General features: G+C 48.4%; 2 protein-coding genes across 2 annotated transcripts; one reads left to right on the top strand and one right to left on the bottom strand.

The window, feature by feature from the left end:
• Window positions 1–201: 201 nt before the first annotated feature.
• Window positions 202–1,063, bottom strand: LOC115406862 (protein FAM181A-like). Its single transcript, XM_030117118.1, has one exon. The coding sequence runs from the start codon at window positions 1,039–1,041 to the stop codon at window positions 256–258; it is 786 nt and encodes a 261-aa protein (XP_029972978.1). The 5' UTR covers window positions 1,042–1,063; the 3' UTR covers window positions 202–255.
• Window positions 1,064–7,025: 5,962 nt separating this feature from the next.
• prima1 (proline rich membrane anchor 1) lies at window positions 7,026–20,183 on the top strand. Its single transcript, XM_030117119.1, has 4 exons — window positions 7,026–7,372; window positions 8,266–8,407; window positions 10,775–10,907; window positions 20,064–20,183. The coding sequence occupies exons 1-4, from the start codon at window positions 7,049–7,051 to the stop codon at window positions 20,161–20,163; spliced, it is 699 nt and encodes a 232-aa protein (XP_029972979.1). The 5' UTR covers window positions 7,026–7,048; the 3' UTR covers window positions 20,164–20,183.
• The last annotated feature ends 1,180 nt before the right edge of the window (window positions 20,184–21,363 follow it).

The raw sequence follows: 21,363 nt of genomic DNA, 5'->3' as shown, positions 1-21,363 counted from the left end.
ATCTCTGTAGACAACTAAAAGTAGAAGCTTTTAAACTTACTGTTAATTCTCAGATAGGAGCCACAAGACTGGCATGAAAGTGAGGCTGATGAAATTATTCAGCAAGTGCAATTTAGTCCCTTAGCTTTAAAGAACAAAAATAGATGAAGCATCCCATTAAGTGCTTGAGAAAGTGTCTCGGGTTTTAAACGCTGAAGGAGGAAGAGAAAGTCACGAGCCCCCTCTTTCACAGCTTCCTGTGGCGGGTTCATTAGTTTAAATGAATCCAAACACGCTGAAGATGGGGGACTGGGCCGTGGGCTTGGTGGGGATGGGTTTGACCACGACGTGCGTGTGAATTTTGGGTCCATAGGGATGCTCGGGCCGCTCTGTCTCGGTCCCTGCTGCCTTGCTCCACAGCCCCACGCAGGGCGGGTGCGGGACCACAATGTGGCTGTGGAAGACCTGGTGTCCGTGGAACTGGAAGGGGCAGCAGCCACACACGCTCACGCAGTGGTGGGAGGTCAGGTCCAGTTTCAGAGCCTCCTTCTCCGCAGAGCTGCGCCGACCGGACGCGCACATCGCGGCCTTGGCGTCGTCCTCGTGACTCCTTCTGCTCTTCTCGTTGTCGGCGCCCGCGGACGGAGCCGCGGGGCTCCTCTTCAGTCCCAAGAACGCGTGATCCCTCTTGGTTTGGATCAGCTTGGGTTCCTCCCAGAAGGAGGCCGGGAGCTGGCGCTTTCTCATGGGCACCTGCTCCACCGCGTCCCCCGCACCCTGCGCGTCCTGCGCGGCGGAGGCGGCCTGCTCCGACACGTCCGCGCTCTGGTGCGCGGCCCCCGCCGGCTGCTTGGAGCACCTGTACTCCGCAGACCTGTGCGTGTGGCACCGGGGACCTCTGGAGTACTTCTGAGAAAAGCGCTTCAGCTGTTTCTGCAGGTATTTCCTGTGATCCACGGAGCGTCTGCACGGCGCGGACTTGTCCAGGGCCGCCTTGATGTCGCTGGAAGCCAGATTTACAAAGTTGAGCAAAGTTTTGACTTCGCTGTCTGCATTAGCCATTTTTTTTGCCAAAACTTTTTATTAAAAAAAAAAAAAATCAGTCCATGTTAGAATCCACCTCCAAGATCTGAGGGAAGAACGAGAAAAGACATTCAGCTTTTTGCGTAATTGCGCGCTTTAGGGAATAACCCTTTACTCACCACTTGCTGGATGAAACGCGGTTTCCTTGCAGCCACGGTCCAAGTGCAAACTTCTCTCCAGGCTGCAGTACGAGCACTTCAACAAGTTGAATGAATATAAACTCCTTGTAGTTATGGTGCTTCCCTTGAACCAATCAGCGACCCCAGGCCCCTCACAAAGCACCCCAATCAGCCTCCAAGCGCCCTGGTATCAAATTCTTCACCATTGCAAATTGTTGTCATGGAGATCTGGAAAAAGCCGCTGAGGGGATGCGATATTTCTCCGAGACGACCATATTTTTTTTTGCCCACAGACCACATGCATTAAAAAAAAAGAGAAAAACAGGTGCGCATACATCCAATGAGCATTAATTCTCTTGAAAATGTTAATATCAGAGAGGTGGAAGAGGAGTTTTTTTAAAAAACACAAATTCCCCGCAGGAGAGTGATGTCAGCTGTAGGATTTGGTGAGGGGGGATCTAAAGAGTGCATAACCATGGAAAGGGGCTTGAACGCTCAAGAATCTTGTCTTTCTGTTTGCCCCCTCAATCGAGCGACACAAAGGCTGAATTACTCATTCAAACCTCGCGGGACAAAGGAAAAGGAGCTGGATAGCACTCCTGCATTTGTAGTCAAACATTTAGAGACTTAAATCGAGTCGTCATGAAGGAGAAAGAGTCGGACAAAGCCCATAGAATTGCCATCAGCAAACATTTTCCTGTGTCATATTATGGGGTCTCCATGGCTCCCTCTGGCCTGCGGACAATAGCACAAGTTTGCACACTCGAATACTGTCACCCTGCCAACGGCAACAAGGGCCCAAAACAGGACAATCCCCCGGAGAAAGCATGGGCTCCGCGGGGAAGGTTGCAATAGAGGAGGAAAATGGGACTTGTGAAATGCTAATTGAGCTTCATCCCCTTATTGAAGTGGAAAAAAAAAAAAAAAAGAGCACCTATCGTCCCACTGAACCACAGCAGCAGAGGAATGAGATGTGAGGAAACAGTTTGTCTGGTAAGTAATACCTCATTCCTCACACCCTGAACTAGTATTACACCGGGAGAGAGTTTTTTTTTTTTTTTTTTTTTTTTTTTTTTAAATGATCTGCAGTCTACTTGGAGGCCACAGACCATTTATTCTGAGGGAAGTGGAGGCTCCATGATTGATTGCCTCATTCACTGACTTTGGGGTTGTGCGAGGACACCCCTGCAGGTCTATGTGTGCTCGGGCTGGTCCATCTTTTCAGGAGACGCAGCCCTCTTGTTGTGGAGAGGCAATGGGACCTCATTGTCCTCCTCTCCTCTTCCTCCCTTCACCTCTCTGTTCATCTGAAAAGGCCAATTAACAATGGGGCTCCCCCTCCCCGGGCCTGTCACCCCACTCCTGTGCTTTTGAAGTGAGGCAGAATGAGAAGGAAACAGAGGAAGCACATTCATAAATGATAGGCGGCGGGAGACGGCGTGTTTGTCTCTCATTTTAGACATCTGGATGGCAGATTCCACTCATTTCAATATGTACATATTTAATTTATCTGAGCATGCAGGAGGATTGGACAATCCGCCGTCAATAAACAGAAGATTTCATTAAGATTCAGGTTCTGTGGGCTTCGCTCATGATGTATTGGACGGGCACTTATCTATCTGAATGGGGAGGATGTGGCAGAAATCTCTGCCCCCTCGGTGATTTCCGCCTGTGTGTGTGCACCGACAATCCATCACAGGGAGACAGAAACAAACACTGACTGCTCCTTTAGCACCCAAAATGTACAGCGGAGTGCTCTGCATGCAAACTGCTCTCTGCAGAGGTTGGCTCAGGTCAGCAATGTGATGAGAACAGCTCAAACAAACTTTATTCTTGACATTACTGGCAGAAATTGGTTCAGTGGAGCCTCGTCGTAACTGAAATCTCACTGTGTTTGTATTTCTTCTGCATAAACTGTCAAAAGTAAAACCATCAATCACACATGTTTGACAAAAACAGCACTTTCTTTTCTCTTGAATTGCTTCAGGAAGAACACTTTTTTGATCACCTCTGCTGAATGTTGCCAGCCTATAAATCCCTGGGGTTGTGGAGGGATAAGCTGTACAGCAATACAACCAACAGACCAGATACTGACAGATTAAAAAAAGAGAAAGGGTGAAAGGAAATGAAAAAAAAAATGAAGAAGGCAACACCATAAATCAAGTTGATAGCTATATAACTACAGGATAGCACCGGAGTTCGCAGATTCAAGAAATTAATGGCTCTCTGTAATGGAACAAAGCCAAATGAGAATTAGAACAACAGGGGAAATATCAGAGAAGGACCAGCACACATGATATGGGAGCAAATGATTCCCAAAGTTAAAGAGACCAGTGGGAAAATCAAATGTGATACACAACACATGCAAATGATTCAAGACAACTGATGCTTGATAACAAGCTTTATGTTTATTTTCTTTGGCCATGTAACAGTTCTCATGATGAACACAATGAAAAACATAGAAACCAATACATTCATCCAATAGTGCAGCAGACAGTAGTATTTACAGTGATAAATATTAAGAAACAGCTAAAGGTGAGGGCGGTGAGCCTTTATTACTGGTTGTATGATATTTGTGAGGATGAATGTAGGAAGTTTCAGGGTCTGCTGCAGATGATCCCAGTCATTTGCAAATGAAATGAAGCCAGTGGGTTTATCTGCTCGTGGGTGTGACCTTATCCCAACAATCTCAGCTGGTTCAGAGCAGAAGGCATCTCTTCATGTTATTTATGAGTGTATCACAATGTGGGTTTATTCCAGAGCTTTTATCCGCGTTCATCTGCTGCGGATGTTGAGGTGATGCTGCTCAAACATACCGATTCATGTTAATGTGGGACATTTTGGTGGACAATTCTGTTTGTATGCAAAAATCATTGACTTATAGTTTCACATAGTAGCTCGCATCAATGTCCACATACAAGAAGAAACACCCTAAATCTGGACTCAAACCAGGGGTTTCCTCCCTGTGAGGCTGGCGTGCAAACCACTACACAAAGCATCATGTGTTGAGGTGCACCTGACAGTCATGTGTTGCCCTCCTTCTCCACTAGATGGCAATCTACCTCCACTGAGCCCAGCGTGCATACATGTGCATTAATACACAAACACACTGACACAATAAAGGACAAACACACACATTGTCAAGACAAATGCACTGAGCTAATCTGAACATTAATATCCCCTCAGCGGCTGAGGGTTTTAAGAGCTATTTTGGGAGTGAAGTAAATGGTATTTTGGGGTTGTGTTTCCTTACAGAGATGCAGATTAAGTACCTTGGCAGGAATAATATTGCCGAAAGACCACAGTAATTACATTAAGAGGTTTCCTTATCTGAGTTTAAAAGGCCGTGATGTATGTTGTGGCCGACTGCTGGTTGTTGGAATGAGGTGAGCGAGCAGGAAGGAAACAGCAGGATGTAGTGCTTTGCTCTTGTCAGATAATCGATGCCGGGACAGACTGGAGCAGAGGATGGACAGGCTGAACCTCTGGGCAGACTGTGTATGCCAATTCCAGGTTCATTGTACCTTTAAAAAAAGAAAAAAGCTGCACTGTATTGTACTGTATGTGCACATGCAGCTTCACAGCTTCAGAAGTCATCCTCGGCTCTTTGTACGAGCCCGCCCCATCACTCCCTGGGAAGAGCTTTTTGACAGGCAAGACATGTGATAAACGCACAGCCACAACAAAGAGCTCTAGGGCTCCAAGCTGAATCCACTGATCTTTATCCAAAGTTGTTTGAATAGTCAGCTTAGATGTTATTTGTGCTATTTGGAATAAGCAGGCTGCGACACAATCGGCTGTCACTTTCTGTGATTTAAACCACGAGCAGTTCTTTCAAACACAAGACAAGTCACATGGATACAAAGGAGGATTGTAGATTTATGAAACATGAATAAGCGATGAGAGAGACACGCGGGGCTCAGCGGCAGAGAAGACACAGCCGACGTCTCCGGGTTCGAGCATAAACCTCTTCAAGAGGTTTTGGGAAGATAAATGTCTGTGTACACAGTGGCACAGATGACTGGGAGTGAACGTTAAACTACCGTAGCTTGCTCTGGGGCTGAACAGTAGGGTTGTAGGTGTGACTCCCGTCTCATGGGCAGAGTTTTGGGGCCTATCTGTGCACAGTTTGCATGTTCTCCCTGTGCACGTGTGGGTTTTTTAGTGGAAAAACAGACATGAGAGTGGAGAACTTGAGATGGATGGATGGATGGAGCAACTCTCCGGGATGGAAGGATACTTCACTGTGTGACCAGGTGGTTGTTGTGTCCATAACTCTGAGTAAACCCACTTTCTAAACATTTAAAAAGCAGAAACACATTTTAACACTTTAGAAAAATGAAGTTATGACTGATAACTGCAGGTGTAAAGCAGCTCAGACCGGTTAGTGTTCAGAGCAGCTGAAAGTAAACTGCCAAGTTAGTCAGTTTATCACAGTCCCAAAAAATATGGCTCCTGCTTTGACTGTGTGTTTTCTTTCTTTCTTTTTTTTTTTTTTTTTTATGTTACCAAGCATAAAGGTTTCCTCGCTGCTGTCGATCACCGTGCATGTCACGTTGGCTCTCTGGCAGCACGCACGCACGCACACAACAGTGGGCTCTGGGGTCATTTCATAACTGTGCCTGCTGAAGAAGACCACCAACAACATTATGCAACTCCGCTCTTAAAAACTCCTCATTGTTGTCTGGCTCCTCTCTGCGCTCTCTGCCCCACAGCGGCACCTCTCCCGGAGTACCTCGGCTCGCGGTCTGGGCGCGCACGCACGCAGTCACGAGCGGGGCGCGCGCGCGAGTGAGTTTCAGGTTGAAAAGCAAAACGTTCTAATTGTCGGCGGTGTCGCGCGCGCGGGGCTCGGCGGTAAAGTGCCAGGTTACATCAGTGGTGTTTATCCCAGCCTACTTTGGGACGCTGGAGGAGCGCAGAGTGCCTCTTCTTCTTCTTCTTCTTCTTCTTCTTCTTCTTCTTCTTCTTCTTCTTCTTCTTCTTCTTCTTCTTCTTCTTCTCGCGGGCAGCGCAGCGCATCAAACATGAGCACGGCCGTGTTTTCAGTCGGTGGGCGTCTTGCCCCCCCCCCCCCCCCCCCCCCCCCCCCCCCTCCACTTGACTTTAATTCGCCTCATTCTAACAGCCTCGCCTCCACGCTACTCTCACTAGGATGATGATAGGAATAAAAAAAAAAAAAAGAAATCCAGCACAAACATAAACAAACAAACGCTGGCTGGCATTACGGACGCCCCCTCCTCCTCCTCCTCCTCCTCCTCCTCCTCCTCCTCCTCCTCTCCTCCTCCTCCCGCCCTCCCCTCGCTGTTTTGGGGGGACTTTTGGAGATGCTGTCAGGATGAGCTGATGTGAGCTCCGCTGCCGCCGCCGCTGCTGCTGCATCAAGTGCTAAAACAGCCGCTGTGTTTTTGGCTCCGGGGAGGTGGAGGTGGAGGTGGAGGTGGGGGTGGAGGTGGGGGGGGGGATGCATCTGCCCTCCGGACTCGCCCATACAGTAATTCAGCCCAGATAAGTTGAGGGATGTGTGATGCTATTGCGAGGAATCCTGCCACGCGATTATCCTGAGGATCTCTCTCTCTGCGCTGGGTTTCTTTTTTCTTTTTTCTTTCTTTCTTTCTTTTTTCTTTTTTTTTTTTTTTTTTTTTTTTTCCTCCTTCAACTTCCATGGCTTGAGTGGCCCATTTGCGCTCCTGCTCGCAGCCGGGGAGGGATGTAAGGTCCGGGCCATCGCCGCCCTCACACTGCGCGGAGCAGCGCCGTGATTCAGGTCGCTTATCCGAGCGCCAGGCGAGGGAGAGGGAGAGGAAGAAAGAAAGAAAGAAAGAAGGAGAGGAAGAGATAAACAAAAAACTACTTTGGAGATGTGAATGATCGAGATTCGCTGCTCCTCCCGCCGGCTCGCCTGTCCTATGCGATCGACAAGGGGATTTCAAGAGGAAAATGATTGTGGCATAAACTATTTCTGGAGACGCCTGTCACACACGTCGGCGCTGAACTGGATAGGGTGGATGGTTCGCTCCCAAACACTTCAAGCCTATGTATACTGCATTCATTTGTTGGAAACGCTGCCTAGTGTCTTCGAGAACAGCGCCAGAGGAATGCTGGTCCAAGATCTAATGCCATTTACTTTAAGTTTCTGGCCTTTTTTCTTCGGTCACTGCCTTCTCTCACTGTTTTTACTCTCATGCCAGGTAAGACACACTTTCCGATGCATGCGCCGCTGCAACTTGACAGGGGATTTTGCTGAACTGATTGCATTGTTGTTGTGTGTGTGTGTGTGTTTTTTTGATCTAACTGGAACTTGAGTGCTCGCTGAGGTGCATGAATCCACGCATCGCACCTCGCTGCTGTGTGTTTGCAGCAGATGTTTTGGGTCAGTGCCACTCCAGGACGCACCTGCGTTCAGGATGAATAAAGCTGCCAGCAGACATGCATGTGCAGAGTTTTCTGTCAAGCATGAGGATTTTTTTTTTTTTTTTTTTTTTTTTTTTTTTACACACACACACTCGCACAGACTGTCAGCTCCCTTGTAGTGGGAACATGGAGAAGCCAACTGTGTTTTTATGATCACAACATTGAGTTATCCCACCAGGATCCCTGCAGCAGGCATATGTTAGTGATGAGTATTCTAACCTCTGCCCCGCGCTGCTGCCTACAGATAGTGGTGAGCTGTTGTTCACACGCACGCAGCGTTGCCAGGGTTCATGTGTAATGTGATCCGCTTGAGTTTCCAAGTCCACCCACGCACACTCCTCGGGGCAGCCTGCTGCCCACTCTGCTGGTGGGTGGTTTTCTTACAGGGAGCGGGCTGCAGCCATCGACGTGATACTATTCTGCATTTACTACACACACAGCAGCCCCAGTGACAACAGCAGCGGAGCGGCGGCGTGAAGAGAAGGCTGAGAGGAGATCCAAGAGGCTGCCTGCCGCTGAGTGTTGAAGCATCTCCATTTGTGCAGCGCGGCGGCGTTGTGCTGATGGTACTTCTGAGTAATGCGCTGAAGGACAGAGCCTCAGTCATTTCAATACCGCTCTCTCTCTCTCTCTCTCTCTCCCTCTCTCTGCCTCTCTCTCTCCCCATAAGGGACAGCTCCAGAGGTCATGCTCACGGACTGTGGCGGAGAAAGTTAGTGAACAGTGCCAGTTGGCATGTCACTGTAGAAGATATCCCCCCCTGCCTCCACCGCCGCCTCCCCCGCCTCCCCCGCGGCTACTGGGCACCACAGGTAAGGCCCCCGGCCCCCTCACCCGTCTCCCCCCCCCCACCCCCCGAGTCCCCGTCCCAGCCAGACGCAGGTGTCAAGCAGCCGGCCGGTTTGGACCAAACCGTTTTGACGTCAAGTGTTTCCACGGAAGCGACGCCGCGGACCCCCCTGAGGTTTGGGTGCGAGCGCCCCGTGCAGCGGATGCAGTCTTGCACGTGCGCATCTGTGCGTGTGATGGGAGCCAGCAGGATGTTGACAGCTGAACACAGGGCTAATTTATGCCGGGCCTGACCTTGGGGAGTACCCAGCTGCTCGTGAAATCCATGCCTGCTGGGCTGCCAGGCTCAGTGGTTCAGCGGCAGGGTTTCCCCCCCGGAGGACCCCTGATTAAAACACAGATGAGTTAATTAAATTAGCTTTAACTTGATCCAGATAATGGGCTAATGAACCAGCCTCGCAGCTCCAGCTTGGTTTTGAAGTGGAGCTGGCGGCAGTAAGTGTGGAAGTGTGTTAATGCTTGCATACAGCAAAGCGCGAATATCTGTGTTGATCTGCGGCCTGTTGTGGCAGCTCTTCCCCTCCTCACACACACACACACACACACACACACACACACACACACACACACACACACACACACACTTTCTCCTCTCGGATGGTGATTCCACTGACGGATAGGCACACGTATATCACGGGGCCTGCTTGCTGAAAGTTGATATGATTTGTACGTCGTCTCGAGCACCTTAATGAACAGCGGCGCTGAAATATGGGACAGGCTCTGCTGATGATGCAGCCATTCGCCGCTGTTACTGCCGCTCTTTAGAATCACTCACCCCGAGCCGCTACTACCGTGAGTACAGAGAAGTGCTCCATCAACAAGCGGCGGGAGGGCTTTAATCAATCGGTCCCAGTGTGGTCAATGCAGATGGACCTGCCTCTTTCCCCTGACTCACCGTGTGGGTGAACTGTGAAGCCAGAGTTATAGACCCTTCTGGGGCGGTTGTCAAGGTCACTGCATGAATGCTGCCAGGACCATCTGACTGTAAGCTAATGGAGGGAGGGCTCGAGTGCCCAATTACTACCAAGAATCCATGAGAAGTCTCTGCGCTGCAGCTACAAGGTCTGACGCCTCCAGACACAGCAGCACGCCTCGATAAATATGATAAGCGGGCTCGTTTTTACTCCTTCCTAACTTTACACCGAAATGTTTTCAGAGGGCGGAGTTCCCATGAATAATCCATTTAAATCCTGCAGTTCTCAATTGAATCTATGGAGACGCATAATTATGTTGATTTTCCTTCTGTAGCCCAATTTGCAAAAGGCTCGTCGAGCTAAAATGTGGCTTTCAACTGTGGTCTTTAAACACGTAATGAATATGCATGATAACATGGAGAAACTGGGACAATGGCTGAGATCTTATCTCGCTCCTAAAAGTCTGTAAAAATGAGAAAATCAGCACTTTAAAGTTGGCGTCCGTGTGCTAAAAATGAAATCTGAGGCCCCTTTAGAGGAGCCTGCTTTATCACAATAAAGTAGATCCTTACCACTGACTGAATTAAATCCCACAGCCGGTGACAAAACGCAGGATTAAAATGGAAGTTTGGCTGAGAGGAGCTTTCAAATTCATAGTGACTTATGAGGTGGTGCGCTGCACCGGGGAGAGCCGGGCCTTCTTATTTGCTCCGTCGGAATGTGCTGTGTTGGAAAATAGTCCACGGCATTACTAAGGCGTATTTGTTGCTATGGCGCCGAGCCTTCCTCCCATTCATAACAACACATCACTACATGCAGGAGTTATGAGTGTGCCGCTGCATATACAGGACGGAGTATTTTCTCCGGAGCATGAAGCTGGAACAAACGTGCGTCCGCGGATAGACGCGTGCTTAGATATGCACATGACTAAACTGATTTGTGGATGGTGGAAGAGCCTAGTTTGCTGCAAAAAAAAAAAAAAAAAAAGAGGGAGAGGAGAGAAGTTCTGCATTACAGACACGAAGTTGCTGATGCACATAATGTTATACAACATTCCTGGTGAGTGGTCCTGCTCCACAGATCTGATGTGGAGACGAGCAGGACGGTTCCTGCAGCGGTAATTGGTGTGGACACGAGTGCTGGTGTGAGGACGGGCTGACGGGACCTTAAATGATTCATGGTGTCGGCTTGGATATCTCTGAACGTTGAACCTAAGACCCACAGAACGGGCGAGGACACGGCCGCATCCCGACTCCCCCGAGCCGGGAAGAAAACCACCTCCGTGCCGCTCCGTGGCGTTGTGTAAGAGCGGAGCCGCTCACTGAGCATCCAGGAACAGGACTCCAGTCGTCGGGCGGGACTTCTCCCCTGGCTTCGTGTTGACATGCTGTGTTTGTCTCCCCCCCTCTCTCGCAGTGGCGGAGCCCATGGTGCCCTTGTTGAGGCCCTGGTGGATGGAGATGGACATTATAGTGCTGGGAACGGTGGGCTGCGCCTCGGTCGTCCTCCTCCTCTCAGCCGTCATCATCTGCTACAAGGCCATCAAGAGGTCAGATGTCGCTCCTCTCATTTTTATTCTGCTCTCATAATATTTAAGTGAGATTCCGGTTCTCAAGTGGCCCTGAAATATTTTAAACTAATGACATATTGAAATAGAAATCTGTCACTGGCACGCCGCGCCGCTTTATCACAGGTAATTCGACCCGCCGGGAGTCTATTTCTTTCGTGTTAGAGTCATGCGGGAGGCTAAGATGACCCTGTCACCACCTTTCTGGGTCACGCCGAGGTCAGGGGTCAGGTAATAGGAGGGGTTGTAAATGTCAGGGCGGAGGATCCAGTGCCCTGAGTCACGCAGATGCATCTCAACCTATCAATTAATTTATTGGAAGTGCAGCATGACTTCACAATACTGTGCTGATTTTTAATTTACATAAGTGTCTGAGGCTCACCAGAGTGGCAGCTGGATTCATGAATGTAAAAGCAGGAGGGAGGCAGAGGAATCCCAAGACACTGCTGTTGCAGCATTTCCCCCCATTTGGCTTATTAGAGGAGAGGCTGCGTGAGGCTGTAGCCTGGAGCACAACCAGACCCAATTCTCTTTGTGACATTCAGGCTGCGTGGTGTCACACATGCACTCTGACATCCACGTAAATGTTGGCAGACATTTAGCGAGCACGCACCCCGTGTCTGCGGCGTGCCGAGCCCGCGCAGCGCATTAGCGCACGCCGCGTCTTTACATACGTACATACATCATGTTGGCATATTTACACGCCGCGCGCCAAATTAGGCAGCTGCTTCGATGCCTTATTTATATGCATTTAAATAGATTTAGTATCACACTTTGTTATATTTATGGAGCTATATTAAGCCTGCATGCCAGATATGGCTTTCCTCAGCAGAACTCTATTCCTCCTTTCTTTAAACAACAAATAGGCAAAGTCAGGCAGCGGAAGTAATGGGTGGTTGGCTCAGGAATTCATTATGGCAATTCTCCAGCCCCCTGTGTAGCCAAGGGGCACCTTTTTTAATGCAGCAGTGGTAGAAAGTGTTGTTGCAATACAGGCTCTAGCCCCAAACCCAAGTCATTATTTATGAATTAATTTGCGCAGTCATTCAGTCGCAGGCCACATCTTTTATACATGCAAGCAGGTCGTGTCCTGAAGCTCTGTGGGCTGGAGACTGCAGACTTTAGTGCCACGGCGAGCTGCCCTCCACTCCGAATGAGGGGAGGAAGATGCACAGGTCCAGACTGGGCTCATTAGACATTCATTAGTCACCAGCCAGTAGGAGAGCAGCGGTCCAAGAAAAGAAAAGAAAAGAAAAGAAAAAAAAAGGAAAGAAATAGTGACTCCTTTAACATTTGTCACGGACGCTCTAATGATCCATCGCTCCGGCGAGGAAGGCAGAGGAAACAACACAACGTGAAGGGCAGATAAAGTGTTGTCTACCAAAGCAAGCAGAGGCAGTAATTGAGCATCTTAGTCAATAACAATGTGAGAGAGGATCTGTCAGTGAGAAAAACACAGTTATATATAGCCCTTCCAGCCCCTCCGTGCTCCGGGCTTTCCCAGTGAAAATCAGCTGGCCGAGGGCCAGAGCCTGAGCTCCACAGACAGCGGAGCGGCTCGCTCTGCAGGTCCCAGCCCTCCTGGCCTTTCGCTGTTTTTTTATAATCTTTGTCTGCCAGTCATCTGTCAGAAGCACATGGGACCGCAGAGAGGAGGAAGAGGAGCAAAACACACACTTCCATACAGTTCTATTCAGAGTCCGGAGCGTCGGGGAGGCTGGTGTGTGCGAAGCAGAGCAGAGCGGAGCGAGGAGAGGATTCAGACACACGCTGCGCTTCAGTGTTGCTGTGCCATCCCGAGCAAAAGACGTGATGCTGCAGTCCGGGCTGTCAGCCGGCCAAGGAGCCAAAACAAATAAAACCCACAGCAACCCGCTAATGAAGCGAGATGCTTTTCCCAATCACGCTCCGCTCCGGGAGGCTTGTCTAAAGACGGATAATGCAGCACAGCTGGTCCCGTCCAGCGGGTTATACAAAACATCCAAAATGCTAAAAAAAAACAGATTTCAAATCCAAGACTTAGTGACACATTATTCATCTCCTCCTCTTTATTTTCAAATTTGCTAAACTGGCAGCATCAAAACTGTCGACAGACATCCACAGTCTGTTTTTAATACTCCTTCTTTGAACCATAGTGTGTGACTCTCGTTTCCAGATGGCTGGAGTAATTGTAAACAGCTCAACACATGTCCCAATTTTTCGCCATGATCCATTCCCCAAACTTCAAAAAGGAACGTGCGCTGTGATTGCACAGCTTTGATATGAAATATTCATCCAACCTGTGAAGTGTTGTGTTGCCACCTGCCATGTGTCAACAGCAGGGCATCTATTATTGACGGCCCGGGCAGAGGTCGGCTTGGGGCCCCGGCGCTCTGCCCCGAGCGGCGGCCCGGAGCGACGTGGTCAGTCTGACTGCAGATTACATCCCGGGAGGAATGATGAGGGCCGGAGCGGCTTCCAGCGGGCCGTAGATCACCCGTGTCAGGGCGGATTTCGCAGCAGAGCAGACGAGCGATCACCTGGACGGATCGGTGCTTTTGTACCTGTTGCCCTTCTAGTGGCAGGTATGAACGACTGAGACAGAAACACTGCGGCAGACGCAATATATATTCCCTCTGAATCCAGTCAAAACACTGGAAGCTTTGCTAAATTGACCCTCAAATAAAATCAGTTCTTTTACTTTAATCTCAATTTCTTTGTATTGTTTCCAATACAGATCCATTAGTGTTTAATAGTTTTGCAGTGCTTCACGTGACGCTGTCATTTTACAGGCTCCACAAATTCTCCACAAATCTCAATAATATGTTTTATTGAGAAAAAAAATAGAGCGTTCAGCAGAAATTGCCACTTGAGACGAGGCAACATTATGTGTATCGCTCTGCTAAATGTAAGTAAAGCCTCATTTCGCCTGGGTTTTAAAAGACCCGCTGATAGGATTATTGATGTGGTTTCATCGTGAGGAAGCTTTAATCACTATAAAAGGGGATATACGTGGACTTAACAGAAGTGGAGATATATTCCTCCACATCCCTCCGAGCAAGTAGCATCATATTCACCACCAAAATGAACAAAATAATCCTTTAATCCAAACATCAAGTTAGACACACAAGTCTTCGAAGTCTCTCCTGCTACTATAATAACGTCTTGGAGAAGAAGTTGGCAATTAAGAAAATCTGGGAGATGTTGATTTTATATTTTAATATTTTAATTTGTTAGAAACTCCCAAAAAGCTGAGTATAGCCAACAGGTTTAGCACCGCTTCTTGTTAATTCCTCCACCGTCGGCCTCCAGCTGCAGGGAGTTAAAAAAGACTAACTGGTCGTCTGTTAAGCTGTTATCATAGTTTCTCTGAAACGGGCTGTGGAAGCGCCCGAGGCTCCGGGTGTTACAGAATCTGGGTCGGCTGGTCTGCCGGGACTCTCCTCCTCGGACCTCCTTCGGGAGGGTATCAATTTTCTCCATTAGCTCGTCTTTACAAGGTCAGCTGATCCGTGATGGTCGGAGCTGTTGTTTTGTGTGGCTTCATCACGAAGCAAACTTTCCCCTGGAGGACAGCAGGAGTGGGTCGAGTGAAACGCCAACGGCCATGTTGGAATCATCAGAAGACCTGGAAGTGTGAACCTCATAAAGTAATTTCTACAACGGCAATTATATTGAATAAAAGATGTGAAATAGAAATCAAAAGCACAATTTTCACCTTGAAATGGAGAGATTTGGCAGTGGCCTCACACTAAGATCAGATATCATGGCTGGAAGTTAGAGCCGCTTCTCCTGAGCAAGGCTGGAATATATTCCAGAAGCTCCATAAAGAATTCAGTGAACTCCAGCTTCACCGCACGCCATCGCCTGCTCCCCGCAGACTTTCTATTCTGGGTGGAAGAATTCCCATCCCGCCGTCCCTCAGAGACAACTTTGGTCTATCCCAAATCCCCCCGCTGCTGCTGGAGCTGCTGCCGGTGCGGCGTGCGCCCGGCGCCACCAGCCCCCCCGGCGCTCTGTGTTTTCCAGCTCCAGGCCGGACAGCGCCCCCTCCCACGGGGACGCAGCCAGCAGCATCTGTCCTGCCTGGACAGCGCCGGTCCCCGGAGTGTTTAGTCATACCACCCCTCCCAGCCGACGCAGTCCCTCTGGAAGTCTTAGTCATCGCCCGGCGGCGCTGTTTATGGCGTTTGTCTGGAGCCGTGGGGTTGACCTGCGTGACCCCCGATGAGCTCATAACCCCATTAAACGCAGACTGCGCCGCTATCACCTGGAAGCCTGTCACGGTTTAATGCGGCAGTCAGAAATAATCGTCTCAGTCACACCTTGGCCGTAAAACACAGCGGCAGTTAATCTGCTGTGAGACTGTAAAGGCCCGAGCAGACTCTTAGGATTCAATTAAAAGTGAAACGCGGGATTAATTGCGCCTTTTTGTTCATACTTTACTGCTTTATTGCAGGATGACGAAACGGCTTCCGCACCGGCAGCTCCGTAAAAGAGAGATCTCAGCAAGCGAACATGCTGACAGCGGCAGCGCTAACATGCTGATGCTAAGTGAGGCTAATGTTTACCATGAGCATCAGCTCATTAGTACTAAACTTGAAGTAGAGCCGGGGGAAGAGGCTGGAACTGGAGCGAAACGCTGACTTCAACACCGCGCTTGATTAAAAGTTAAAGGTTTTACCATCAAATTTACAGTTTGTTTCAGGAAACATCGTTAGTGGGGAAACGGAGACGATTTAGCGAAACCCATTAGCTTCACATTTAAGGTGGCAACAAAGGAATATTCACCACTTTGGACATGAGTATATGTTGGTGTTTTCTTAAACACCGCGTAAATTAGTAATAATAACAGACTACAAGGATTTACAAATGTCTTTAAATCTTAATCTGTTCCCAATAGAACACAAATTACAGATAACAGACATCAAAACTAGGAAACTTTACCATCTCATGGAAAATGTACAGAGCCACATATCTCAAGACTGTTGGAACAGAGTCAGTGCAATGCTGGAGAGGTGATTGGCCTAAAAGAAAAACAACTGAAGGGAGTGTTTGACAGCTGATCAGACTGATTGGCAGCAGGTCAATAACACGACTGGATATAAATAAGAAGCATTTCAGAGGGACTCTTCCTCAGTAATCTTCTTGGTTTTCACATCCTCCACGACGTGAGAGGTCGCTGCAGGAGTCAGACATGACGGTAGACGTGGCTCCGTCCCAACTTTTCTGAGATGTGTCTCCATAACCAAACTCATATTGATGCAAAACCCTTTAATGAAATGCTCCAGTTGCAGTGTGAGACATAATGTTGATATTCCAGCAGGGTTTATGAGATTTCCAAATCAATGCCTTGCTTTAAAAGAAAAAAAAATACATTCAACACAGCGTCCCACTTTTTGTGGATTTTTATAATTTTTTAAACTTATAGAAGAAAATACAGCCAGAATAGCTCAGTATAATACTAGACATGTGAAGACAGCAGTATGCCTCTATGCATTGTTTTCCCCATTTCCCCATACAGATTTCCTGTAATATCTCTCAATATGTTGCTTCTTTTTATATCTACTTCCTAATACACTGGATTTTCACATCTGATATTTTAGTGTTGATACATGATTTGGGTTACTTAGAAATGGTGACGAGTCATCCAGTGACAGATATTAATAGATCAATAACTCTTTGCTGTGATGATGTTTTGATGGTCTGCTGATCGGCGGCTGAGCTGAGTCGGTGTCGGGCTGAACAGAAGTGTCTGTTTCTCGGGTCCTGATTGTGATTCCCGCCACGCCAAGACGGCTTGAGTTATTTTGATGGCAGACAAAACTTGTCCCGCGCGTGTCTGTCCGGCTGAAGCGGCGCTGCGGGGGCTCCCGGGGCCCTCGGGGGCCGGCGGGGGCTCCGGCGGGGCGCTGATGAGTGCAGGAGGTGAAGGGGTGGCGGGCGCTGGGCTGACAGCCGCAAACAGCCCAGACAGGAAGCGTTTTCCAGCCTGACAGCAGCCAGACGCCGGCCTAACAGGTGTGTCGAGGTCTGATTGGCCCGAGTGCGTGGGCGCCGCCGCCGCAAGAGGCGGCTGACAAATAGAGATGGCAGCTCCGCATTCATGAATTAATATTGAGAGAGGGCGCGAGGAAAAAGCCCTGATTGTAAATTCACTCGACTGACACACTGTCAAGAGATGTTTCCGACAAACGCTGCCAGGATTCCGGAAAAACAAACATCTCTGATCGGCCTGTGAGCGTCTCCATCATGAATACATCATCCAGTCCCGCTTTGATTTGCTTGCTTTGTTTTTTTTAACCACTCTGTTCGCTCTGATAGCGCAGTAAAGGAAGCAGGTGCACAAAACACGCAATTATTGTTTCACTAATGTAATATATATTCATCCATCCACCTGTCTGCACTTTAATTAACCGCAGAGAAGATGGATGATGGAGCCGGCGTACAGCCACAGACTCTCATATTCCTCTTACCATCATTAATACACACTCATTCCTCTCAGTGATTAAACCAGAGCGCCCCGGGGATCACCCACACAGACAGGAAGAACATGCAATCTCCACACGGGATCGAACCGTGAGGTGACAGTGCTAACCACTGGCCCACCGAGTCGCCCATGACCAAACCCTGAAGCACTACATTCTGCTTTAATCAATGAAAGTCGGATCAGCAGCTAAAACATTCAGCAGATGGAAGCATTTTCTGTGACATAAACTGGATAAAGTGACAGAAAACTGCCGCGCTTGTGATGGAAGTTAAGTAGACCTTGTGCATTTTATTCCTTTTTAACCACAAGAAGAACAGAATCTGCATGAAATGAAAACCTGGAGCTTTATGAACACTTTAAAATGAATATATCATTGTTTGCAGCTCAGTGCTATTAAGCAGAAATAACTCAATTAAAAACAACATGCAGACAAAACGAGCAACTATCTCACATCCCGTCGTCTACAACTTGTTGAACTCTGTCATGTTTTTAATCAGTTTTCTTCCATTTTGCTCCTCAAAGCAAAATCACAGCCTAAACCTGGAAGATTCCTTCCTGAAAATGTTGTTTTATGTTTTCCTTAAACCAGCCCTGGTTGAATGTCACTTCCTCCTTACCTGGTTTATTATGTCTTTTTGTTTTTTGCCCTCTTAAAATCCGCCTGATCCCTGAGTTGGAACATGTGTGACGACGTTGTGAGTTTTTCCAGGGTGATTTCGGCGTCCTTCGTCGTTCAAGCGTCTCTTTTTGAAGCGAGCTCGCTGGCTTTAGTTTGGCTTTCTAGGTATTCCCTTATCGTTCTGCACAGTAATTAAACTGCAGGAGATGAAGTGCGCGATAAAGAGTCTGCTCATAAAAATGGACCAAAATTAATCTTCTCAGCACAACGATGCACCGCGCATATTTTCACATATCTTATAGGCGGCTTCCAGGAGATATTAAGGTACATCAGCACAAAATACATTTATCTCACTTATTTTGTTGTGTCTTATAATACAGACGTGGACACGAGCAGCTTAAAACTTATACAATTATTAGATTTATAGGTAATTAATGATCAGATGAGGTCATTCTGTGAGCATTTTTATCAGGTAACTAATGTAAATGGTTTTTATTACGTCTAATAAAGTTTGTTTTGATGTTGAAAATATAAATTTAGAGACACATATCTTATTCTTTGTTGCTGTTTCTTAAACATCTATAATGTTGACGTGCAGAAGTCCACCAGTTGGCTGTTTGGGAGTGAGAAGAGTGTTTTTACTGTTCATTCAGAAAAAAATAATATATGCTACAAATACATTTCTACACAAATGGTGTTAAATGACAGTAACCCTGCAGCCGCAGTGTGTGTGTGTGTGTGTGTGTGTGTCTCCGCATTACACCTGCACAGACATTATATAACCGGGTATGAGAAAGAGTAGGACGAACTTGTTTAATCCCTCTCCTTCTCCGATAATCTCTAATTACTATCACACGCCCACACGACAGCCTCAGAGCTGCAGCACAACTACAGTCAGCCACACACTGCCTGGACGCTCTGCAACACACACGTATATAGAGAGATTTCATTGATAGTCTTTAAAATTAGAAACTCGAAGAGGTTTTTTTTGTCTTCTATGAATGTCAGCTTGTTGACTCTGGGCTGTTTGTGGTTCCTCACACGGCCGAGATAATAAACTTTATGCGTTTTGGATTGTTGAGAGAAACCAGGGTGCAGTTGACTGTTCAATTATTTTTACTGCTTGGCGTCATTAACGTACTCCCATCTGTCCCAGACAAAACCCACCCGGTGGAATCGAAGCGGAGCCAGGCAGGGCGCCTCTCACATTAATGCCCGTGCAGACGGATCAGCCCGGCTCGTTTCACCCCGTAAAGGCCTCCCGTCCGCAGCGCCTCCGCCCGGCCCCGTGCCCGGCCCGGGCGGAGGGCGGCCCGTCCGGGCGGACCCGGCTTTCAGAGCGCGAGAGCGAGGAGACTCTGAACTAAGATGTCGCTCAAGGCTCCTGTGTGCCAGCGAAGGCACTGTACAGTGTTGAGCGGGACAATGACTGTACTCACTGTATTCAGATCTGTCTCCGGCTTACATAAGCCCGAGCAGGGGAGAGCAGCTGAGGGGGTCGGCGCGCAAGCCACAGTACACTGGACAAATATAATAACCACAAAGGCTTCAAGGAGCGCATGAAAAGGGCCGCATTGAATGATACCGCTCTTCACGGGAAAGTAGCAGCGAGGGGATCAGGGGTTGCAGCTTTCTTTGCCGTGCTCACAGAAAGGACCGAGCATTTCAGCTGGGGAGGAATTTCGCAGGAGGTTATGCATTGATGCCGTTCCCAAGTCGTTTTGACAGCCACACATACTCATTACTTAGGAGGGGAAGATTGCATCTACCAGTCCGAGCAGGTAATTGCCTTATCCCCCCGTGTTGCGATGCATCTTCCCCTCCCGTCTCCTTGCAAAATTGACCTTTGAACATTGAGCTTATTAGAAAGGATGGCTGAGAGCGGCGTGCCCACCCAGAGCAGCTCCAGAAATCAAATCAGCTTGAAGGTTAACAGCTCAGAAACTCTGTTTAATGGCGTGGCCTTTAGCCGAGGGCGAGGGCGAGCGCGGCGCCCCGCCGCTCCTGTCCAGGAATTTCGCCCTGACTGGAAATGTTTTCTGTTCCGCAGGAAACCACTCCGGAAGGAGGAGAACGGCACGAGCCGCGGGGAGTACGCCATGAGCATCCGCAACAAGAAGGCCATGGGCGCCAACAACACTGTGGTATAGACTGGGAAGCGACATCACCGTTTACGGCTCACCCGACCCCCGAACACGACCGTCCCCTCTCACCCAGAATGCAACAGGGTTTCACCCGAGGTTTTCCGATAGGTAAAACCTTCCCTCTTTGCTTTGGCATGTTGCCCGGACTGAAAGGCACCACTCGGCTCGAGGAGAGCCTCAAAACGATGGACGGAGGAGAAAAAAAAAACAAAAAAACAAAATCAAAGGTAGAAAGGACGGCGAGAAGGATCCACGAACCCCCCCACGGCGCCGAGCGAGGCGCAGCAGGCTGAACATTATGCTCTTAGTAACAGCAAGTGTTGCTGACAGGCTGGTTGGCTGCTGGCTGGAGAGGGACTGTCTGCCGGTCTGCCGCAGATCCAGACCTCACACACACACACACACTCACACACACACACACACACGCACACACGCACACACACACACACACACACTGTTGACATCTGCAACGGCGCAACAGACAATAGAGCAGCCCTGCAGTCCCACGGGCCGCCGGGCGGGACAGAGCTCGCCTCACACGACAAATAACATGCATGCAGTTTTTACAGAGAATGCAACGTTTTTTATATGGCGGCCCTCACACTGCCCATCTTTTGTTCTCCATTTCCGAGACAGATGCTCTGTGAGAGGCGTGGCGTTACCGCCGGCCCTGCCCTGGCTTCGAGGTGTGGATTCATCTGACTATGCAATTTAAAGAAATCCATGTTTAAAAAAAGCAAAAGAGGAGCAGCGACATCAATACGGGACGTTTGTTTTACCATGCCAAAAAAAAGAAGAAGAGAGAAGCCACCGACTACTTAGGTTCAGTGTAATATAATTCAGCCATTCATGTATTTATTTGCTCTATTTATTTACTCAACTACCTTTAAATTTATTTTTCTACTTAAAGAGAGAAGACTGTCTTCTAAGTTACTCACATCGTTTTCTTTCTTCATATCTGTTTTTTCTAGCTGAATAATTTATAAAGCATATAATTCATTTGTGACGCTCCGATGCTTTAAGCCTGCTGTCAGTTTGTCGAGACACTGATGCAGAAAACACGCTTGCCCTGCAAAGAGTTTTGTTAACAGTTGTTTCGTCTCCGGCTGTTTGATATGCTTCTTCTTTCTTCTTCTTCTTCTTCTTTTTCTTTCTTTTCCTGAGACTCCTGCCGTCTCTATGATGTGCTCCGTGAATGTGTGTTTT

This window comes from Salarias fasciatus, chromosome 19, assembly GCF_902148845.1.
Source record: "Salarias fasciatus chromosome 19, fSalaFa1.1, whole genome shotgun sequence".
Lineage (NCBI taxonomy): Eukaryota > Metazoa > Chordata > Actinopteri > Blenniiformes > Blenniidae > Salarias > Salarias fasciatus.
This window is presented reverse-complemented; position numbering and strand designations above follow the sequence as displayed.